The sequence below is a fragment of the Dasypus novemcinctus genome, chromosome 21 (genome assembly GCF_030445035.2).
Source record: "Dasypus novemcinctus isolate mDasNov1 chromosome 21, mDasNov1.1.hap2, whole genome shotgun sequence".
In the NCBI taxonomy this organism is placed as follows: Eukaryota; Metazoa; Chordata; class Mammalia; order Cingulata; family Dasypodidae; genus Dasypus; species Dasypus novemcinctus.
The window spans coordinates 58,269,013-58,291,755 of NC_080693.1; the positions used below are offsets into that span (position 1 = coordinate 58,269,013).

General features: G+C 47.5%; 1 protein-coding gene across 1 annotated transcript in view; it reads right to left on the reverse strand.

Annotated features, from left to right (window-relative positions):
* Positions 1–21,815, reverse strand: part of PIP4K2B (phosphatidylinositol-5-phosphate 4-kinase type 2 beta) — a 28,937-nt gene extending 7,122 nt beyond the window's left edge. Inside the window, exons 1-6 of the mRNA XM_004454932.2 lie at positions 21,471–21,815; positions 7,624–7,721; positions 5,433–5,529; positions 2,869–3,021; positions 1,359–1,505; positions 215–253 (exon numbers count right to left, since the gene is read on the reverse strand). Coding sequence (XP_004454989.2) covers positions 215–253; positions 1,359–1,505; positions 2,869–3,021; positions 5,433–5,529; positions 7,624–7,721; positions 21,471–21,629 — 693 coding nt within the window. The 5' untranslated portion in view covers positions 21,630–21,815. The remainder of the gene's footprint in view (positions 1–214; positions 254–1,358; positions 1,506–2,868; positions 3,022–5,432; positions 5,530–7,623; positions 7,722–21,470) is intronic.
* Between the last annotated feature and the right edge of the window lie 928 nt (positions 21,816–22,743).

Genomic DNA, 22,743 nt, shown 5'->3' on the forward strand with positions numbered 1-22,743 from the left:
GCAGGACTATGAAGAACCCAGCCAGGGTCTTCAGAAGGGTGGGCAGAGGTAAAGGGCTAGAGGCCAAGGCTTAGGATGAGGACAGACCAAGTGCTTGGTGACACATTTCATGTGACAGATCGTATGTCTGAGGGAGCTGGGCTAGGGCCTGCAGTGGAGGAAGGAAAGGATGGCCAACAAATTCCAGACTTGATCAGCACAGGTTCCAGCATACCTTCTCTTTGTCACTCGCTTCTCTGGCAACAGTAGAACCCTGAAAGTAATAAGATCCATCAGGAGCAGCACAGTTGAGGCAAATTCTGTTGCATGAAAAAAACATGCACCAATCTTTGGGGAGAGCCAGTGGTAAACTGGAGTAGGCTGGGTAGAGTCCTAGAGGGGCCAGGAGGGAGTTACTTGCTCACTAACTCTGTTAAGAAGCATTTCTAAAGCCCTATGTATAAGACACATGTATTTAGACGCTCAGGAAATCAGAGAGTTGCAGCCCCTCCCTGCCCTTAGGGAACCTTCCTTTCAACAGGGAAGACAGACATTAAGCAGCACCCACACAATTAAACAGTTCATTAAGATGGTGCTGAGCAGTGCAGGGGGAAGACAGGATATTTGGAGAGCATATAACATGGAAGCCTGGCCTAGCCTATGGAGGGGCAGTAGCCAGGGATTACTTCCTGGAAGGAGGAATGTTTAAGCTGAGCTCAGAAGGCTAAGTAGGAAGTAATTAGGTGAAGGAAGGTAGTTTGGGGAAGGGGACAGGGTGGGGTGGGGGTGGGGGTGGGGCACACACAGGCAGGGCTGAGAGAGAAAATAGTCCCAGCAGAGAAAACAGCATATGGAAATCATGGCGGGGGTGGGGGGAGCACAGCACCTCAGGCGCAGAAAGGAAACAAGTGGGGCTGCAGCAGAGAGAGGAGAGTGTTTGAGGTGAAAGAAGTTAGAAAGCCAGGTCTTTAGTTCAAGAGCAACAGAAGGCCACGGTTCGTAGTCACAAGTGTGGCCTTCTCCATGTCCAGAAACACACTTGTGCTGCCAGTCCCCAGGGCCTGGACCGCAGCCAGAGTGTATGCGTCAGCAGGGCCTGTCCCCATACTACTGCCCTCGGCGTGCATGTCCCACTGTTAGGAGCTGAAGAAAATCAACTGTTACATAAATATGGTACATTTAGGGCTGAAATAGCCTCACTGTCACCTGGACTTTACACGGCCTCTGATCCATAGGAGTAAGGCATATCAACTGCAGAGTCACACATCCACACCAAGACATATGCTACGGCTCTACCAATCATGTAGAAGTAGTGGCCCCTCCAGGCTGGGGGTGGAGTGGGGGGTAGTCACAGAGCTGGGACTCCCAGAGCCCTTTACCTTGAGGTCATACTTGCGGTGTACAGTGAGCCGATGGCTGAACACGTTCCTCGTCACCACCATGTAGGTCTCCACACCGTCCACGGTCAGGCGGTACATGCCCAGGAACTGTGGCAAGAGGGTATTGCCGTGACACTCCACTATGAACTAGAACGGAAGGGAGTTCAAGAGAGGTGGCTAAGAGACACACAATGGTGCGCAGGATGGGGAGCCCTCCCCAGGCTGAGATGCTCCCCAGCTCCCTAGATTAGTGGTTTGCAAGCTGGCTTTTGTGAAGCAATAGGGGTTCCTCAGAGATATAACCGGCAACTACACCCCCAACCCCATCCTAGTTGGAATGGAAATGTGAGAGGCAAGTTGAGCAGGCCCCTCTGGTTTCACATTATTGGGACTGACTGCACCTAAGATTTTGTTTAAAAGAGGATTCCACTGCAGGAATATCACTGATCCAGGCCTTGGCCCTCCTCTGTGGCAGGACATGGGCACGTCAAAGGGCAGAGAGGGTTTGTGAGGGCTGAGCTGTGATCCAGCTGCTTAGGGGAAGAAAGGCTCCATGCACAAAGCTCTTACTCATGCCAGGCCCTACATTTTCCACTGTAACTCCCATGAGACCAGAAGTTCCCTACACCACTTCTCAGGTGCCCCAGAAATGAGCCAGCCTTCCCTGAAGACCCAGAGCAGGCTCAGGACAGGGAGGCAGATGGTGCCACACCACTGCCTGCTTTATTCATGGGCAGTTTCCAGATGAGTGGAAAGACGGAATGGGAAGAGAAGCAAACCTACTGAGCTGATGGACCTCTTTTAATCGGAATGAGGCAGGTGCCAGAGTGTGAAAATGTCCCAACTCTGACAAGAAACAGTTGTTGGGAAGTCAACAATGTGCTTTCTTTTTTTTAAAGATTTTTTTATTTATTTCTCTCCCCTTCCCCCTTCCTCCTCCCCCCTCCCAGTTGTCTGCTTTCTGTGTCCATTCACTGTGTGTTCTTCTGTGTCCACTTGCATTCTTGTCAGTGGCACCAGGAATCTGTGTCTCTTTTTGTTGCATCATCTTGCTGTGACAGCTCTTCATGTATGTGGGGCCACTCCTGGGCAGGCTGCGATTTTTTTCGTGCGGGACAGCTCTCCTTGCACATGGGGCTCCCTTACACAGGGGACACCCCTGCGTGGTAGGGCACTCCTTATGCGCATCAGCACTGCCTGTGGGCCAGCTCACCACATGGGTCAGGAGGCCCTGGGTTTGAACCCTGGACCTCCTATGTGGTAGGCAGATGCTCTATCAGTTGAGCCAAATCTGCCTCCCAACAATGTGCTTTCATTTCTCCTTTTTCCTTTTTTTTAATAAGCATCTCACCTCACAGAAACAAGGTGCCAAGGGAAGACCAACTGCTGGTCATAAGGAGTGCCTGCTGTTACCAGAAAGGACAAATCCCTCCCTACAAAGCTCTGCCGGGGCTCTCTTCTCTCCCTTGCAACCCACCTCTCTACTGCCCGGGCTTGGGACTCACCATACCTGGTGGTATTTCTTTAGGATGTTGTGCATCTCAGCCACGTCCTCACTTGACACTGTCTTGATGACAAAGCGCCGGTCATAGGTGGTAAGGAAACGCGTGCCACATCGACCCTGGCTGTCACTGTTGATAGGGGCGCTGCGTGTCACTGAATTCTGATGGACCAAGACAAAAGCAAGCTGGTCTTGGGAGGGTAACAAGGGTTAGATTCTTAATCTGAGTCTTTTCTTAAGGACCAGATTGATCTAAAGCTGACAGTACTGGGCAGAGGGACTTTTTCCACTGCTTTCCTCAGGAAGTTCACATCACTCCCCAAAGTCTTCCTCAAGAATGGCAAGAGCTGTTCCTTACCACCCGCTCCTAATCCTAGCCTGGGATGGAGCTGACAAACAACTCCTCTTCACCCTGATCCCAGAGGGCTGCCCTACAAACTAAAACCCTGCCCAAGAGGTTCGGGGCTTGGGGCCGATTCTAATCCCAGCCCTCACATGCAATATGACTTTAGGTGACTCATTAACGTCTCTACCCCTGGAACACAGGAAGGCAGACCAAGCTGATTTCCCCAGCCTCTTAGGCCGATGAAGACGAAGCTTAGGAAATATTCAAGAGGTCTAGCATAAAAGAAGCAATAGACATAGTCGTTTCTTTGCCCTGCATAGCCCTGACGCTGGACAACTCTTCCCAAAGAGGGAGGTTGGTTCTCATCTCTCTGCTCATGTGTGCAGGGATATGAGGGAGTCCTGAGGAGCTTATCTGGTTCTTTCTGTCCCTGCTCTTCCTCAAGGGCCCATTCCCATTAGGATTAGTGAGTGAGGGGGGGCATTGTGAGTCAGCACAAGCAGATGCCAGCAGAAGAGCTTTGGGGGGCAAAGCAAAGTGGAGGTCCCAGACATCCCCGTTCCTCAGAAAGCCCAGACGGGGATCGGCTCACAGAAGTACCTCCTCCTTGAGCCCCTTCTTCACCTCCTGCTTAGTAAGGAACCTGCTCTTTCTGAATCCTTCACCTAATGCCTCAGAAAACTGGCAAAGGAGGGCACACCTCCTTCAGGGGGGGAGTTAAGCTCTGAAAGTTCTTCGGCAAAGGTGCTAAGTTAAAGGAGCAACTTGCCCTCCCTGCACACAGTGTCCCCCGTCCAGCATGCTGAGCAGGCTTTGTGACTGTGGGCCTCTACCAGCCAGGCCTTCCGCAGGAAGACTTACATGCCACAGCTGGGAGGTGTAGGTCTATCCCTGTCTCATTTCCAATCACTGGTAACTAAAGAGGAGGGTCCCTCCCTGATCATCCTCCCTGCCCCCTGGAGCACAGTCATTTGCCCACAAGGCTATTAGAGGCAAAGTGCAGACACTGAGAGGATGTGGTTTGACAAGCAAGGGGAGGGGAAAGGACCCATAACAAACAGGAGATGTCCAAGCAACCTGGGGCTGTAACAATGGCAGAGGTTTTCAGGAAACCTCAGGCTCCAATCAGGTCATGACTTAGTTTAGGGTTTGTTCTTAACAGAGGGGGCTGGAGGGACCCCCCACTGACATGAGCCTTCCTCAGTGTTCAAACCCATGGCACCTCCTCTTCCCCTGCCCCGCTCCTCCCCTCCAGGCCACACATCTTTTCATGTAGTCCTTCCAGAGTGGGGCGGGGGGAGTCTCACCCCAAGGTCGACTCTGCTTCTTGTGAACCACTCTGTGAGCAGCTTACTGGGAGAGGGGTGGGAGGAATTACAGTATTAAAAAGATTTGGGCATCAATTTTAGATTTCACTAGGCTGTGCCCTGCTACAGACAATCAAAAGTCAGATATATTTCCTGCTGCTATAAAGGTGAAGTGGAAAATTCTCCCACTTTCAACACCAGGCTGTCTGCCAGGGAAAGAAGGTCCGAGGAGAGATGCTTGGTGGAGGAGTATATGGAAATCATGGAGCATGCCTCAGCCTATAATCTTCCTGATATTGGGACTGATTCTTCCCAATAGGCCAAGGGTGTCTGACCCTCTCACCCCATAGTCCTATGACATCACCACATACTGTAGGGGGCAGGTGCTCTGCCGTGCCTATCCCCCCTCCCTCCACCAAGATAGGGGACAAGTTCAGGAGGTGACACTCATACCTGGCAACAGGTTACACTACCCTTGAAGTCTTCCTTTTCTAATCTGTCTTATCTGCTTTAAGAGGCCTCATCTCTTGCTGGCAACAATTCTCTCTTTTAAGTCAAACTACGAAGAAGGGTTCTTCAGCCTAGACTGGGAATGTCAGACTAAAATGAAGCAGCTTCCGCAGACCCCTCTCCCTCCCGCTGCTCCCCCTCCCAGGGAGAGAGTTGGGGCCTTGCTCTCTGCGAAGCCTGAGCCTGTGAGGCATCGTCAGCACTTCTAAGCCTTTGCCCCTCTGAGAGCCTATCACGTCCCGGGGGAAAGATGACCTGGGCTGGAGCTAAACATGACAGGAAGACACAGCCCAAGAACAGCAGGCGCTTTTTTCCTCCACTTGTCCTGTGGCATCCTGACCCCACCCCACTCCACTTGTCCATGGCTTCCCGATCCCACACTCCTGCGATTTTGGAAAGACCCCTCATACCTGGTAATCCTGATCATCAATCCCAAACCTCTCCCGGAGATTTCGGAACACCATGGGGCAGTACTCCTTAAACTTAAAGCGGCTGGGGAGGTTCTCCCTAGGGAAAAGCAGAGCAATGTCTTTGTGAACTTCTTGCTCATCCTAATTTTTAACAGCAGAACTTCTCAAACTGTGGTCCACAGATCACCTAGATCTAAAAAATCTGCAGTGCTTAAAATATAGGTTTCCAGGTCCCAGAAATGCTGGCAGTGGGTCTAGAAATAATAATAAACACTTCAGATAATTCTGAAAGCATGTCAAAGTTTAAAAACTTCACACCCCTTGTATTCACTTTTTAAAATTAATCTAAGGGAGCGGGTATAGCTCAGTGGTTGAGTGCCTGCTTCCCATGTAAGAGGTCCCGGGTTGAATCCCCGGTACCTCCAAAAAAAAAAATGTAACCTACCTGTATACTTATGATATGTGTCCTTTTCTATATGTACATTATCCTTCAGTAAAATTTACACTAAAGAGGAAAAAAACCTTACCGCTGGGAAGTGAGAATGAGCGCAGACCGCCACCTCACTTGCTATAGGTGGGTGGCAGGATATGCCCATCTGCTCACATTAGTCTGCTTGCTAGAGGGAAAGAACGCTTCTCATCAAAATGCCCCTCTCCTCTGAGGATGTTCCTTCAAGATGAAACATCCTGAGGATGGTTATGTCCCAGAAGCCCTGCCTTCAGCTTCCACTGGGATGTAGGAAAAGGGGGCTGTAGATTAAAGAGGTCCTCGAGTCAAGTGACTGGGATCCCATCTTTTCACAAAACCTTGTTTGCAAGCTGCTGGCACCAATCTCCACTTTTCCCCCTCTTTAGTCAATCTATAGACTCCCAGGAGAAAAGAGAATCAGCTGGAAGTGATGGCTCCTCCAAACCCTCCACTGTTACAATAGCCACTCTGCTCTGGGACTCCCTTTCAGCCAAATGTCCCTGTGGCCCCAAGGAAATGAAAAGGAATGGTTTCTCATGAGGGTAGAGGCCTAATATGATTTATTTACCCCTCCCTTCTATTAATCATAAATAGCACTGCAGTCTAATAAATAGCACATAAACACCTGTTGAAACGACAAAGAGATAAAGAAAGATAAAAGAAAACAGAAGGTTGGGTGTTCTACTTTAGGTCAAGATGTTAAGGTGGTGAATTCACCAAAGGCCACAGACCTTGAAATGGACAGTAGCATAATGCCCACTTCCTGAGCCCTGACCTTTGGGGCAGAACCACCTCCTTTCCTGCCTCAGAGTCAAGGGCTGCCTTTCCTTCCTCAGGCGGCCAGTCAGGAGGCAGCAGCTTCTAGAACAAGATGTTGTTATCATTTACTATGGCAGAGGACGGCCACTAAGAGATGTTCTCAAACCAAGTTTCCCCTCCAGGCTGGAATGGGAATGGAGGGGTGACAGAGCTCAGCTGAGGTGAGGGGTACTGCGGTTGGTGAGGTGGTGGGGACGGTGGGACAATGGAGAGTAAAGCCAGAATTCAAAAGCAGAAAGGAGGAGGGTGAGTGCCGCAAATGTTTCCTGGGTGACCCATAGCAGAATAAAAAAGCAAGGCCTCCAAAAGGTCTAGAGCAGGCTCCCAAACTGTGCCAGATGAGATGGCTGCTCCAGTGCCTCCAACAAAGTCTGACACAACCTTCAGGCACCGGTGTTAATACAAGAAGATACAACAACAAAAGCTGGAACAGTCAGCCTGGGTAGCGCTCGTGGGCACCGTGTGCAGCGTGTTTTTCACACAGGCTGGAGAAAGGAGCAGCCTGGCTGCATCCCAAGTTAAGGCCATAACCTAGCAGCCTCCTGCCTTGGACAAGATTGAGATAGGGCCACTGCAGTCAGCCTCCTACTAGACAGCACAGCTCCTGGGCAGCTCTTCTCTACCCGACTTGGCCCTAGATGAATCGCCCTGGGCCCAGCCATACTTCCCAAGGGACACTGGAGGTAGGCCGATAAATAAAGGAGTGAGATGACAAGACAATGCAAAGTGCAGAGGCACACAATGCATGCATTTTCCCAGTTTGTCAGCTCTGTGATCCAGGTGTCACTTTCATGCCCTACCAAGTACTGGCATGGCCCCTGCCATGTACAGGGCTTCAGACACTTGCTGACTTGAGGAAAAGGACTGCCCACAAAGCCTGAGCCCACTCAGCAGGCAACTTACTTATTGAAGAGATGATTGTCCACTTTGATCTTGCTGTAGGCTTTGAAGTCATCTGGCATTAGCATGACAGGGACAGGGACATTGCTCAGCTCATTGATCTGCAAAGCAAAGGGAAGTGAGGTTCTCAGCCAGGAGAACACCTGCCTCAGGGAGAAGCTTTGAAAAGGCCTACAATATGGACACCACCATCTTGCCACAAATATGTCTGTAGTTTCTTCCCTTGTCTTTATTTCTTCTATTCTGCTCAATTAAGTCCCCAACTGCATTTGTACCTATTTATTTATTTTTTTTAAATATTTATTTATTATTATTTTTTTAAATTACATTAAAAAAAATATATGAGGTCCCATTCAACCCCACCGCCCCTGCCCCCCACTCCCCCCACAGCAACACTCTCTCCCATCATCGTGATACATCCATTGCACCTGGTATGTACCTATTTATATTCTCCACACCTGATAAGGTCCAGCTCAAAAGGCACCTCCTCCATGAAGCCTTCCATGATTCTCTAGACCATAAGTGCTCTTCCCCATCTTGGAACTCCTAAAGCATTATTTGTAACCACCTTTTGGCAACCTCACAGCCTCCCTCACAATGCAGCTAATGCTTAACCTTACACCCCTGGAGAACTTTCAGGACTACAAACTAGGCAAGACTATCTTATTGATCCTTTTAAGGCAAATATTATCTGACTTGGGGAGTTCCATAGTGCTTGGCACATTTATCAAATGCAATAATAAATGGATGGATGAATAAATAACACCCAATCTAAGTCAGTATAACTGAAACCTTTGAACATCTTCCTACAAATTGCAAGTGACTTAAGGAATCAACTTTGAGCAGGACAAAAGCTGGCTTGGATTTATGTGGGTATGTAACTCTTATCCCCAAAGTAAAGGATTAACTTTTTTTTTAGGAAGTACTGGGGATTAAACCTGGGACCTCATATATGTGAAGCAGGCACTCAACCACTGAGCTATACCCACTCTGCATAAAGAATTAACTTTTTAAAAAAAGATTCATTTATTTATTTCTCTCTGCCCCCTCATTGTTTTTTGCACTCGCTGTCTGCTTTGTGTGTCCATTTGCTGTGCGTCCTTCTGTTGTCTGCTTGTCTTCTCTGTAGGCGGCACCAGGAACTGATCCTGGGGCCTGCTGGAGTGGGAGAGAGGTGCTCAGTCTCTTGCACCACCTCAGCTCCCTGGTCTGCTGTGTCTCTTATTGTCTCTCCTCTGTGTCTTGTCTCTTTTTGCTGCATCATTTTGCTGTGCCAGCTCTCTGCACAGGTCAGCACTCCACTCGTGCCAGCACTCTGTGCGGGCCAGCTTGCCTTCACCAGGAGACCCCGAGAGTTGAACCCTGGACCTCCCATATGGTAGCCAGGAGCCCAATTGCTTGAGCCACATCCGCTTCCCAAAGGATTAACTTTGAAGTGAGCAAAAGAGGTAGCAATCTGGCCACTGGTTCTCTCTGACCCTCCTGATGGAAGCAGGACCAGTTCCTCAAGCTCAGACCCTGCCTTCAGCTGACCCTGGGAAGATGGGGCAGCACGCCTCATCCCTACTGCAAACAACCCTCGCTGCCTTTCATCCCTCTTCAGGGAGCTGGACCCTGGACAGGGAGCTGGGTTCCCACTGGTGTGGAGCTGAGAGGGCAGACCTTACCCTTCCCCACCCCCAGCTTAGTCAATTAGTGGTCTGATTAGCCACAGATGTCCTCTCCCATCACAGCAGAGTATTTGACATTTGACCCTCAACCCAGTTGCCGCTAATGCATTCAGGATTTACAGAGGAAACCTTAGTCCTGACTTAATGGATGGGGGGAGGGGTCGGGGCACAACCTTGTGTCTCCCAGATACTTTCCTTCCAAAATCCTATTATCTCAATGAGGCCCCATGTGGCAGTGAGGGAATAACCTAGAGTCATTAGGACTCCTTCAGGAGTATAAATGGGGAAAATGGCATTTAATTTGCTGCCCCTTTTATGTTTCAAATTTTCTTCTTTAGAAATGCCAGAGGGTAGAGGAAGTTCAAGTTAATGCAATAACTGAGCCTAGGAAACCACATTTTCCCAGAGTCGGTGAAAGATCCAATTTACTCATGGGGAAATCAAGGAAGGCATGGGAGTTTGGGGGGAAGGATGCAGTGGGACAGAGACTCAATAAACTGCTGGCAAAAACTGACTGGCATACATTATGGGTACAGGGTTTTTATTTGGGAGATGGAGTCTGAGTTATGGAAGGTGGTGAGGGTACAGCAACACTGTGAATGTGATTAATCCCATGGAATGGTATGCTTGGGAGGGGCTGAGATCTGAAAGCTTACCTTGAATATGTGTTCCCACATTTTAAAAAAAAAGCGCCACTAAAGAGAAAATGACATTTAGAAGCAATACAAGATCTTGGACAGAATTTAACAAAGGAAGAGAAAAGGCTCAAATGGACATTATTGGGGCACATGAAAAAACTGGAACAGACTGTGGGCTTTGTATCACAGTTAAATTTCTTGAACTTATTGTACTTAAGGTAGTTACATAAGTGAATGTTCTTGGTCTTAAGAAATGTACATGGCAGTATTAAATGTTTAAGGAGCAAGATGTATACAGCCTACACTCAAGTGTTCAGAAAATGAATAGACGGATAAGATAGAGGGATGGATGGATAGCCAGACAGAGAGATGGAGAGATGGATGGATGATACAGCAAGCATGGCAAAATGTTAAAATTAGTGGATCTGGGTATCTGGGAGGGTACAGGTTCTCTGAGTGAGGTTTGTATTATTTTTATAACTTCTGTAAGTTTGAAATATTTCAAAACAAAAAGTTTAAAAAAATTATTTGGCTGTTCTAGTTTCTTTGTCATTTCACATAATTTTTAAAAATAAGCTTGTTGATTTCTAGGAAAAAAAATTCTTCAGGATTTTGATTGGAACTGTGTTGAATCTGTAGGTTATTTGGAAGAGAAGTGACATTACAATATTGAATCTCCCAGTCTATGATCATCACGTATCTCCCCACATATATAAGCCTTTTTGATTTATTTCATCTGTTTTAGGGTTTTCAGCATGCAGACCTCACACATATTCGGGTAGATTTAAGTCTAAATAATTCATGTTTTTAAAACTGCCATCATGTTACTTCAAACACTTTTTTTTCATTTGGAATTTTTTTCTTTTTTGTTTTTTGTATTTTGTTTATTTTGTTTTTCTATTTTTTAAAATATTACATTTTAAAAATATAAGAGGTCTCTACATACCCCCCCACCCACTCCTCCCAAATCAACAACCTCTTTCATCATCATGGGACATTCATGCATTTGGTGTATACATTTTAGAGCACTGCTGTACCACATGGATAATGCTTTACATTGTAGTTTACACTCTCCCCCAGTCCACCCAGTGGGCCATGACAGGACGTACATTGTCCAGCATCTGTCCCTGCAGTACCACCCAGGACAACTCCAAGTCCTGAAAATGCCCCCACATCATATCTCTTCTTCCCTCTCCCTACCCTCAGCAGCTACTGTGGCCACTTTCTCCACATCAGTGCTACAGTTTCTTCCATTACTAATCACTATAGTTCCATAGTAGAATATCAGTAAATCCACTCTAATCCATACTCTATTCCTCCAGCCTGTGGACCCTGGGATGGTTATGTCCACTCCACCTCTATATCGAGAGGGGGCTTAGATTCCACATGGATGATGGGTGCAATTCTCCTGCTTGCAGTTGTAGGCACTCTTGGCTTCCTGGTGTGGTGGTTGACCTTCCTTACCTCCCTGTTCACTGCCCTGGGTAAGTCCAATAAACCAGAGGGTAGGAGTTGTAAGACTGCTGAGGCTCAGGGCCTGGCTGTCACACGGACAGTCCAGAGATTCAGGTCTCCTGAGTATACACCAACCCCAGCACCAACCACAGGTCCAGTAAAAGTGGGGGACACATGGTTGGGAGGGAGTTCTCCAGGGCATGTATATAGGGTACATAAAAATGTTTGGATATTTTCATAGTGGCTACAATTAAAAAACAACAACTGAGGGAGTGCTGAGTTCCTAGCCAGGGAAGCTCTATCGCATTCCCCAATGGAACAGCAACAATCCCCCAAGTGCAATGGCAAAGACCAATAAAGAAGGATGGTCCAACAATGAGCCCTTGATATTGATGACTATGCTTATGAGCCTGTGCACCTGCAATATGAACTAGGCCTAGAGCTGCAGGGTAGCTAAGAGTTACCTTCTGAGAGCCTCGATGTTGCTCAAATGTGGCTACTCTCTAAGCCAAACTCAGCATGTAACTGCATTACCTTCCCCCAGTGTGGGACATGACTCCCAGGGATGAGCCTCCCTGGCGCAGAGGGATCAATACCAAGCACCAGCCGATGATGTAACTAGAAAAAGACCTTGAATAAAAGGGTCATCTCAGACCAGCAGAGTATCTCAGCCTTTATGTAATATCAGGTGTTAAAAAAACTGCTTTTTGACCTTGAATAAAAGGGGGAAATGGAAAGGACAAATGAGTTTATATGACTATGAGTCTACAAAAAAGAGTCGGGAGGTCATCAGAGGGGTCGTGCTTACGCGCACAGCCAAAGGAGATGCCACCCAGATACTGGTTCTTCTGAGTGTTACAGAGACCCACAGGTTCTATGGTCATGGCAGATGGCTCTGGAGTTCAGTGCCATGTCAGTTGGCCCTCTTTGGAGTTTGTGTTCCTGAATGTGATGGAGTTGGACTCAGATGTGACCTTTCTACACATGCCTCTTCTGTCACTTTTACTTCAAACATTTTAATTCCCAAATGTTCATTGTTAGTATATGGAAATAAAACAGATGTTTTTGTGTATTTACTTTATATACTGTGACCTTGTTAAACTCATTTATTTGTTCAAGATGACTTTTGGTAAATTCATTGTGATTTTATACATAGAAAAATCAAGTCTACTGCAAATATAGATTGTTTTACTTTTTCTTTTCAAAAAATAAAAAGTTAGAAAACCAACTGGCACAGACTCAAGAGTATATACTTTATGATTCCATTTATATGAAAGTTTAGAACAGGAATCTGTAGTGGAAGAAACCAGACAAGAGGCTGCCTGGGTTGGGTTGGGGAGATAACTACAGGAACACGAGAGAACTTTTCAAGGTGGTAGAAATGTTCTCTTTGTTGCCTGGAGTGATGGAGTATATACATTTATTGGATTTCATCAAACTGCACACCTAAAATGTGTGCATTTTAAGTAACTTATTTCTCAATAAAGTTGTTTTAAAAGGCTGCAGGAAGTGGATTTGGCCCAACGGATAGGGCATCCACCAACCACATGGGAGGTCCAAAGTTCAAACCCAGGGCCTCCTGACCCATGTGATGAGCTGGCCCACACGCAGTGCTGATGCGTGCAGGAGTGCCGTGCCACCCAGGGGTGTCCCCCGCGTAGGGGAGCCCCACGCGCAAGGAGTGCACCCTATAAGGAGAGCCGCCCAGTGCGAAAAAAGTGCAGCCTGCCCAGGAATGGCGCCACACACACAGAGATCTGACACAGCAAGATGATGCAACAAAAATGAGAAACAGATTCTGGGTGCCGCTGACAAGAATACAAGGGGACACAGAAGAACACACAGTGAATGGACACAGAAAGCAGACAATTGGGGGGGAGGCGGGAGGGAAGAGAAATAAATAAAAAATAAATCTTAAAAAAAAAGAAAAATTTAAAAGGCTCCCAGCATCCAAGTCTGTGATGCCCTCCATTGGCTAACCCTCTGCACAGCTGGAAAAAAAGAAAACAAAAGAAAACAGAGAAAAAAACAGCCAACATGCCAGTTTCCATACCAGGGGTGCTCACAAGAGAATCTGATTGTTAAATCTGCGCCTACAGAGGAAATAATTCCACTTCCTTGTTTTTCTGCCAACAGAAACAATTCATGGTGGCCATCCCACTTCCTTTTTCCAGACATATCAAGCCTGGCTCTGAAAATTAAAGGGGAAATAGGGACAAAGAGGTTCAGGGCTCAAAGATATAGTTTTATACCCAGATATATATGCTATAAATTGATTCTGGGCTAGTCCAAAATCCAGGCTTGGTGCTAAGGCCAGGGCTTGATACTGGGTAAGCTAGAAAAGACTAAAACACATGCTTGAGAGGGTCCAACTGCCCTTTGGCAGAATGAGTTATTCCAACAGGAGCTATTCAGGAATGCTCTATTTATTTGTTCTCTATAATCCTTGGTGCAGCGCAGTGTGAATGGTTGTAAGTTGTTCAGCTTTCAGTAATCATGTCATCTCTATTCTTGATTATGCAACTGAATATCAGCAACTTCTAACTTGGATAATATGTTGAATAATTCATGTATCTGAATGAGAGACTCTTAGGCATTCACCTCTCATTTCCACTGGGCCACATATAAATGGTTCACTCTCTCTAAATATATTTTTTTAGTTGTGCTAAGTTTTATATCCCCAGAGTTCTATGCAATTTCAATTGAACAAGCACTTATTGAAATACCTATTGCATGTTTCATTCTGTGTAGGAGGAGAGGGGAGAAAGGGTTGTACACACAAAGGAAATAGGAGATCTATCACTTACCTACCTAACGGGTTGCTGAGACAAACCCATGACACAGTGAAATTTGAAATCAAAGCAGTTTTCAGTTAAGTGTAAATACAAGGATAGGCATCCAGAGCACGTTCAGAGTTTCAGAGGAGAGTAGGGCATGATCAGAGCCAGACTCCCACAGCCCTTATACACCAGGCTATAGACAGGGCACCTAATGCTTCTCTGAGCACCTGCCAACAGCACTGGACTACTAGAAGAATCTACAAGATCATGTTACACCCCAGCTTAAAATTCTTCCATGACTCCTCATCAACCTCACAGTAAAGTTTTAACTCCTTAGCCTAACATTCAAGGCCCTTCCTGTTCAGGCTCAGATTCTGCCAAACTTCTCAATGTATTGAGAGCCTTACTATATGCCAGTATTGTGCTAGAGGCTGGGACTACTGAAAAGATCTGGTCTCCATTTAGCTGGGAAGACAGATGACAAATCGCTCTAATACAATGTGATGAGTGCTATATTGGTTACATATAAAGGGGGATGGAAAAACAGATTAAGAAATGAATGATGGAAGCAGATGTGGCTCAACTGATAGAGTGTCCACCTACCATATGGAGGGTCCAGGGTTCGATCCCCAGGGCCTCCTGACCTGTGTGGTGAGCTGGCCCACACACAGTACTGCTGTGCACAAGGAATGCTGTGCCATGCAGGGGCACCCCTACACAGGGGTGCCCCACGGGCAAGGTGGGTGCCCTGCAAGGAGAGCCGCCCCACGTGAAAGAAAAGCACAGCCTGCCCAGGTGTGGCACCACACTCATGGAGAGTTGACACAGCAAGATGATGCAACAAAAAGAGACGCAGTTTCCCAGTGCCACCTGACACTGCAAGTGGACACAGATGAATACACAGCAAATGAACATGGAGCAGAGAACAGGGGGGAAGGGGGAGAAATAAATAAAAATAAATCTTAAAAAAAAAAAAATGATTGAGTCTGCCTAGGAGTGGGAGTAAGAAGCCAGAAGCAGCTACTGAGAACTACATTTGAGTAAGGCCTAGGATGGTAGTTCTCCAAGCAGATGAGAGGAAGGGAATTCTAGGCCATGGGAACAGTCAGAACCAAGCCTCAGACTTGTGATTACATTGTCCATTTTAGGAATGGGTGGGGGGAAACGAGTGGGGAGGATGCAGGAAGACAGCAGGGTAGTACAGAGGTAATAAATAGTGGAGGGAGATTATACCAGAAAGGCAGGTGAATGGCCTTTATTATTTATTATTTATTAATGGACAACAGCTGCTTCCATTTATTGAATGCCTGTAAGTGGCCAGTACTTTATACTATATTAGTATAGATATCACATATGCCTATTTTATGCTATTACTTCTAATACTTACAATAGTCATGTAAAGTGTAATTAATTTGATTTGGCAAAAGAGGTTCAGAGATGCTGAAAGCCACATAGCATGTGCAGAAACTTAGTGTCAAACTTGGGCTCTATATTGTATCGTACAATCCTTCCTATGAATAGCTACCCTGACTGAGGTTGCATTTCCATTCCTTGTCTCTATCCTACTAAGCCTGAGAGAATCATTCAAGATCTGGCTGATGGTACTTCTTCTCTAAGAACTCCTGTCACTCCTAGGTTGAATTAAGAACATATTCCTCTGTACATCTTTACATCCTAAATATGGATAATTATTTGTTTACATGTCTGATCTCTCCAGTAGGCTATGAGCCCCTAGAAGGAAGAGACTCTACCTTACCCATTTTTATGTCCCTAGGACAATGACTAGCCCATAGTAATTGCTCAATAAATGTTAGATGGAGGAAAGGATGATGGAAAAAGGAGGGAGCTAGGGACTGCAGGATGGTGAATACTAGAAGGACAAAGGCAACAAAGCTGGGGTGACCATGCCAAAGGCTCACAATCTGGAGGAGTGGAAAAGATTTAAGTTAGCTATCGAGGTTCTGACCAGACTACAAAGTCTGAAAGGCCAGGGAGGGAAGAATGTACTTATTTGGTAGACAAGGGGGTGCAACTAAAAGTTTGAAGCATGAAAGGTCATGACTAAAACAATGTTTTAATCCATATTCTATTCCTCCAGCCTGTAGACCCTGGGATGGTTATGTCCATTCCACCTCTATATCAAGAGGGGGCTTAGATTCCACATGGATGATGGATGCAATTCTCCTGCTTGCAGTTGTAGGCACTCTTGGCTCCCTGGTGTGGTGGATGACCTTCTTCACCTCCCTGTTAGCTGGCCAGGGTAAGTCCAATAAACGAGAAGGTAGGAGTTGCAAGTCTGCTGAGGCTCAGGGCCTGGCTGTCACATGGACAGTCCAGTCCACAGGCTGGAGGAATAAAGTATGGATTAGAGTGGACTTACTGATATTCTACTATGGAACTACTGTGATTAGTAATAGAAGAAACTGTAGCACTGATGTGGAGAAAGTGGCCACAGTAGCTGCTGAGGGAAGGGAGAGGGAAGAAGAGATATGATGTGGGGGCATTTTCAGGACTTGGAGTTGTCCTGGGTGGTACTGCAGGGACAGATGCTGGACATTGTACGTCCTGTCATGGCCCAATGGGTGGACTGGGGGAGAGTGTCAACTACAATGTAAACCACTGTCCATGTGGTGCAGCAGTGTTCCAAAATGTATTGACCAAATGAAATGAATGTGCCATGATGATGAAAGAGGTTGTTGATGTGGGAGGAGTGGGGTGAGGGGGGTGGGGGGTATACGGGGACTTCATATATTTTTAATGTAACATTTTTTAAAAAATAAAGAAGAAAAAAAGCAAAAACAATGCTTTAAGAAGATTTGCCTTTCCTTTACTATCTAGCCCATTTCTGGGCCAATTTCTCTCACCTTCAACAGGAGTGCCCTTGTGGAATGTGAACTCATTGGAGGATCAGGCTAAATGCAAGATAACAGATGGAAAGTCTGTTATGTCTCAGCCATGTAAATGGTTTTTGGATTTCCCACTATTAATGGTGTGTACTATCAACTGAGCAGAGAAGAGACATGATCAGAGCTCATTCTATGCTTATCCTATTGGAGAAGAAAATTCAGTCTCTAGAGCTAGCCTGGTGAACTTCTGATTCTAGAAGCCTCCACTTCCGTATGACCTTTCTAGGAACTGTTATTCAAGAGGTATGGGCTGGGCATGCAAGCTTCCTGACACGCCCCAGGTTTCCCCTGGCAGCGCAGCTCAGCAAGGGGCTGAACAGGACTAGAGATCATTTGTTACGCGCCACCATTAGAACACATGATGTGCTGGGAAACACACTCCCAAGACTAAAAAGATCCAAGCAAGACTTCCAGAGAAGAAAAGAGAACAGAGAGCCACAGATGCCAATAAATCCACCCCTACGTTTATTCCTCCCTTTTACATCTGGGTTTTCCTTCTCTTCTTGAGTTCCACTATGAGGTGTGAGGACCTGCTGAAGGACAAATTCACCCAAAGGCCTCAATAGAGCAGAAATACTTACTGACAATTTTTAAAGCAACAGGAATAGAGAAGAGGTAGGTAAGGAGGTGCTAGGTCTGCAGCAAGCAAAGAAAATGCCTGGACAGCATGGGGAATGAATGTAGGAGAAGAAGTAAGCAGACTTCAGAAAAAATCTGTTCCTCACACTATATACAAAAATTAACTTAAAATGGACCAAAAAGCTAAAGGTAAGAGCTAAAATTATAAAAATTATTGGAAGAAAATAAAGGAGTAAACCTTTGTGACCCTGGGTTAGATATGATACCAAAAGCACAAAAAACAAATTGGACTTCATGAAAATTAAAATGTCTGTACTTCAATAGAGTCCACTGAGAAAGTAAAAAAGTCACAGAATGGGATAAAGTATTTACTAATCATACATCTTACAAGGGACTTACATCTAGAAGGTATAAAGAACTCTTACAACTCAATAATAAAAACAAAATAACCCAATTAAAACACAGGCAAAGGATCTGAATAGATATTTCTCCAAAGAAAACATACAAATGGCCAATAAGCACATGAAAAGATGTTCCACATCATCATCTATCAGAGAAATGCAAATCAAAATCATGAGATACCAACTCACACCCACTAGGATGGCTATAATAAAAAAATGATAGACAATAACAAATGTTGGTGAGGTAGTGGAGAAATTGGAACCCTCATACACTGCTGGTAGGAACATAAAATGGCAGAGCTGCTTTGGAAAACAGTCTGTTTAACGGGACTGTTCAACATGGAGTTGACATCAACTGCTCCTACTCCTTCTGATCACCTGGATGAGGTTTCATACATACCTGGCTTCTAAAGTGGCCAACAGGTATCAAGCCAGGTCTGTCTCTCCTGTTCTCCATTCTCTTCTCTGAGGTCATCTCTTCTCTAACTCTAGACCCCCTGAACTGTATCTCATCCACTAACACCCTGGTTTTCTCTCTTTACAGTTTTCCCCTGACAGGTCCAAAGTCTTCTGATTTCTCTCATTTCCTATACTCTTCCTCCACAAAGTCTACAGGCTGCATCTATTATCCTGGAGAGAAGCTCAATGGCCTCTTTTTCCACCCACAAGTAAAACAACCACCTCATGACAGAGTAACTGGCCTTTGCTGTAGATAAAGACATAAAGACATATCCATCCTTCATATCTCATACATCATTAGCTATGGACCATCATGGCCAAACTGCCCGATTGGGTGTGAACCTAAAGAGTCAAAGAAAAGGTAGTTATCTGAAGTCTTATTCGATTTCAAAAAGTTGCAACAGTGGTCTTGTGAAGGAAGGTAAGCTCCCAAGAAACAGTGTAGCCCTGATCCCATAGACCTTTTTTATTCCATGGACCCATTTGCCAGTCAAGTGGAAAACCATGGACCCCTTACTAAGTCCACATTCACTGTGTATTATTTACTAAATATAACACACCCACACCAACATGTCCCCACAAGGATTTTTTTAAATTTTTAAATTTCAATTCAAGCTCGTGGACCCCTTGTTAAGAACCCCTGCCCTAGAGAGATTTTACACTCTTCTTCTGGGGAGGTATCTGCATTTCCCAGATCAGAACACTTAAGTACTAGATCTTATTGCAGGCCAAGAAGAAGCAATAAAATTCAGGACTAACTGACCTCAGAAGCTCAGCCTGTGGAGGGCAGCTGTGGCTCAGTGCATTTCTCCTGAGGTGCATGCTCATGATGTCCACAAGCATGGGTCATGCTTAAAGTGAATGCCTATTAGTGAGCCCTCAAATGAGCATTCTTAAAGTTAGCAAAGAAAGAAAGAGACAGCTTTGTCCAACAGGTCATGGCAAGACAGTTGGAATCAGACACCTTTCCATCTGCCATTCAGAGGCTTTCCACCTGATGTTCATATCTGGGCAGTCTCATTGCCTGCCTATCAGAAAAGCAAGCTCCACACACACTCCCAGAAACTGACAAGCACAAGCACATACAACCCCAGCACACATTCAGATTCTCTTGCAAGACCGTAATTTCCATCTATCCTGGGACTAGGCTGAGATCAGACAGGGAAAGAAAACCAAAAAATAACAAGACCTGCCACTCAAACACCACCACTGGCCAGCACAGCCCTACGGTGCTGGACAACAAGCTACATCTTCGGCCATGACCACAGGCAAGCTAGTCCTCCACCTGGGGTCTCCATTTTTTCATGTGTAAAATAAGAGACCCAATATCCCTTCTGGCTAGCTGTCATATTCCTGACTCTCAGACCGCTACTAGTTCTCTACACAAACAGGATATACTTTTTAGTGAAAAGCAGTCTGCAGAACAAAATCAAGGATTGACTTTCAGGCAGGGACACAGAGTTCACATTCTGATGACCCAGCTTCCCTTGCAATGTTGTCTGATGACCTCTGAGGCAGCAGAAAGCAGGAGGAACAAACCCTGCTGGACTACTGGCCGGAAGCAAATCCTGGAGGTCTGGGCATTGCACCAGCAGTACTCCCTACCCTGGCTAGGTCCTTCACTAACCCCAATGATGACAATGAAAACAATAAGCTGCCCAAGACCAAGAAACAACAATACACCATACACACATGCTTTTCCATACCAGATGTAAAGACCTAAAGCCTTGGCTCAGGCTATATTCATCCATCTCCAGCCAAAGGCTCTTCTACCAAGGCAGAGCAAAATATCTTGTGGACAATTTCAAGTGCTCAGAAAAGTCAGAGGAGGCTAAGAATTAAACTTTGCAGAAAGCCCAAGTCATTCAAAACCATTAGCTTCATCTTTCTCCCTCCAAACTTTTAGCTGGTGCAGTTGGTGTTTCAGGGGCTTTTACTTCCTCTGCTCATCGCTGGGTAGGGACGCAGACTATGAAATGGTCAGACGACAAGGAGCGAATGTTTGGAAGGGAAAGAAGAAAAGCCAAAACAAATAGCATATAAACAAAGGCATCCAGCTCAAACGCTGCGCTGGAATCCAACTTTCTGTCAGGGGCTACTGGACAATACCAAAGCATCCCAAAGATCCCGGAGTCCTCTCTCTCATCCTAATCCCATCCATTCACCCCCTTCAGGATCAGAAAACAAAGTTCAATAAATGAGAAGTCACCGTCTCTGACATGAACACCATAGCAGAATACCAGAGGACACATCATCTCTACTATGAGTAGTCCTCCTTAGAATCAGCCCTCTGTAAAGGTGCCATTCTCTCTTCTTCCACACCCAGGAAGACCCTGGTAAAGTGTCGGTGGTCGGGCGGAGGAATTCCAGGAAGACTGTGCTTCTCCAGTTAATACCACTACCTTATTTCAGAAGGAAAAAAGGAAACCCAGGGACGGTTTCCAGTCAGGGGCAAGAAGGCCTGAAAGACGAGAAACTTAGAGCAGCCGCGCCAACCAAACGGCCAGAACGGGAAAGATTCCGGCAGACCAGTGCCATATAGCCCCGTCGACAGGACAGTGCGCTGGCAGGCAGTCGTAAAGAACAAGGGGAAACACATGCGGCAGGCGGGGCGAGGTGAGAAAGGAGGGCGAGGAGATGAATCCAATTCCACCGCACCCAGGCCTTCCCTCTGAGCTCCAGGGGGCTGCCCAGAGCCTGGATACCGCGGCGCAGAAGCTAGAAGAACTGAAGGGAGGGGGTGGGGACGACGGCATACCACGAGCCACCAGGCCTCGCGTGGCGCGCAGCGAGTGCACGACCGGCGCGGACGGCGCGCAAGGGTGGGGTGGGCGTGCAAGTGGCTTGGCGAGGGGATGCAGGCGTCACTGGCCGGGCCCGCGCGGCGACGGCCGGGGGCGGCCGGGGACGTGGGAGCACGCGGGGCCGCGCCCGGAGGGGCACGCGTGGGGGAGCAGGTTACCGTGTGGTTCACCCCCCACATCAGGACGCTGAGGATCGGTTCGCTGGCCCGGAATAGCTTCACTTTCTGGCACACGAAATGCTTTTTCTTGGTCTTGGTCTTGCTGGCGCTGAGCGGCGCCACCGCCACCGCCGTGGTGCTGGTGCAGTTGGACGACATGCCCGGGGCGGCGGCGGCGGCGGCGGCGGCGGCGGCGAAAGTGGGGGCGGCAGAGACCGCGCACAACCCAGCGGCCCCAGGCCTCCCCGGGACCGATCCCCACCCCCGCTCCCTCACCGCGCCATGGTCGCGCCCGTCCCGTTACCTCCCCACCCCGCCCCGGTGGTTCCGTCCGCCCCACGCCCCGCCTCCCCGCCGCCCCGCCCCGCCCCAGGGAGCAGGCCGTCCCGCTCCGCACCCCGCCCCCAGGCGGTCCTGGCCTCCCCGCCCGGGTGGTACCGCCCGTCTCAGGGAGGCTGCGGTCGCCCCCGGCCTGCCCCTCCTCCCCGGGCCTGCCAGGGACCGAGCAGGCCTCCTCACGCCTCAAAGCTCCCCGCCGGAGCAGGAAGAGGAGGGGAGGAGGTGTGGGTAGGTCTCGCTGTCTACCACGAGAGAGTCGCCCTATTCGGGGTCCCCAAAGCCAGGGTTTGGCTTTTTCCCTCAACCTGACGTGCCAAGATGGCGGCAGTGCCGTGACTCCCACCGGGGAGGAGGGGCGGGAATGTGAGGAGGGTGGGATGTACCATCCCCACCCCGGGGGAGACAGGACGGTCACAGCTCGGAGAAAAGGAAGTCCACCCTGGGAAAGCAAGGAAAGCCCCCTCGCTCCACCCAAGCGTGGATTTTCCCACTCCCCTGGGCCTAGGGCGCGCTCCACCCGCTGGGCACGCCCCTTTCCCCCAGGGCCAATAAGAGGAGCAGGCCGCGAAACCTGGGTTTTATGAATGAGCCCTGCACCCACCCACCTGCTGCCCGGCCGCCTCCTGCCGCAGGGTCAAGTTAAGAGACCGCCAGCACCTTAAGACGCCAGTTCTACAACGGAGAATTATAATCGTTTTGTTATCTGGCTCACTTCGTGAAATCGTTGAGTAAACTGCCCACGCTTTGTTACATAATTCATCTCGGGTGAAGGAACTCCATGAATTCCACACAAAGTAGGGGTCAATATTGTTCTTTCCGGGAATTCTAAACTCGGTACTACGCACAGAACCGGCAGGGTCGCTCTTTAAACGGTTACAAAAATAAATGTAGCATTTATTACCAAGTAATAAAATAAAACATAAGTAACCCTACT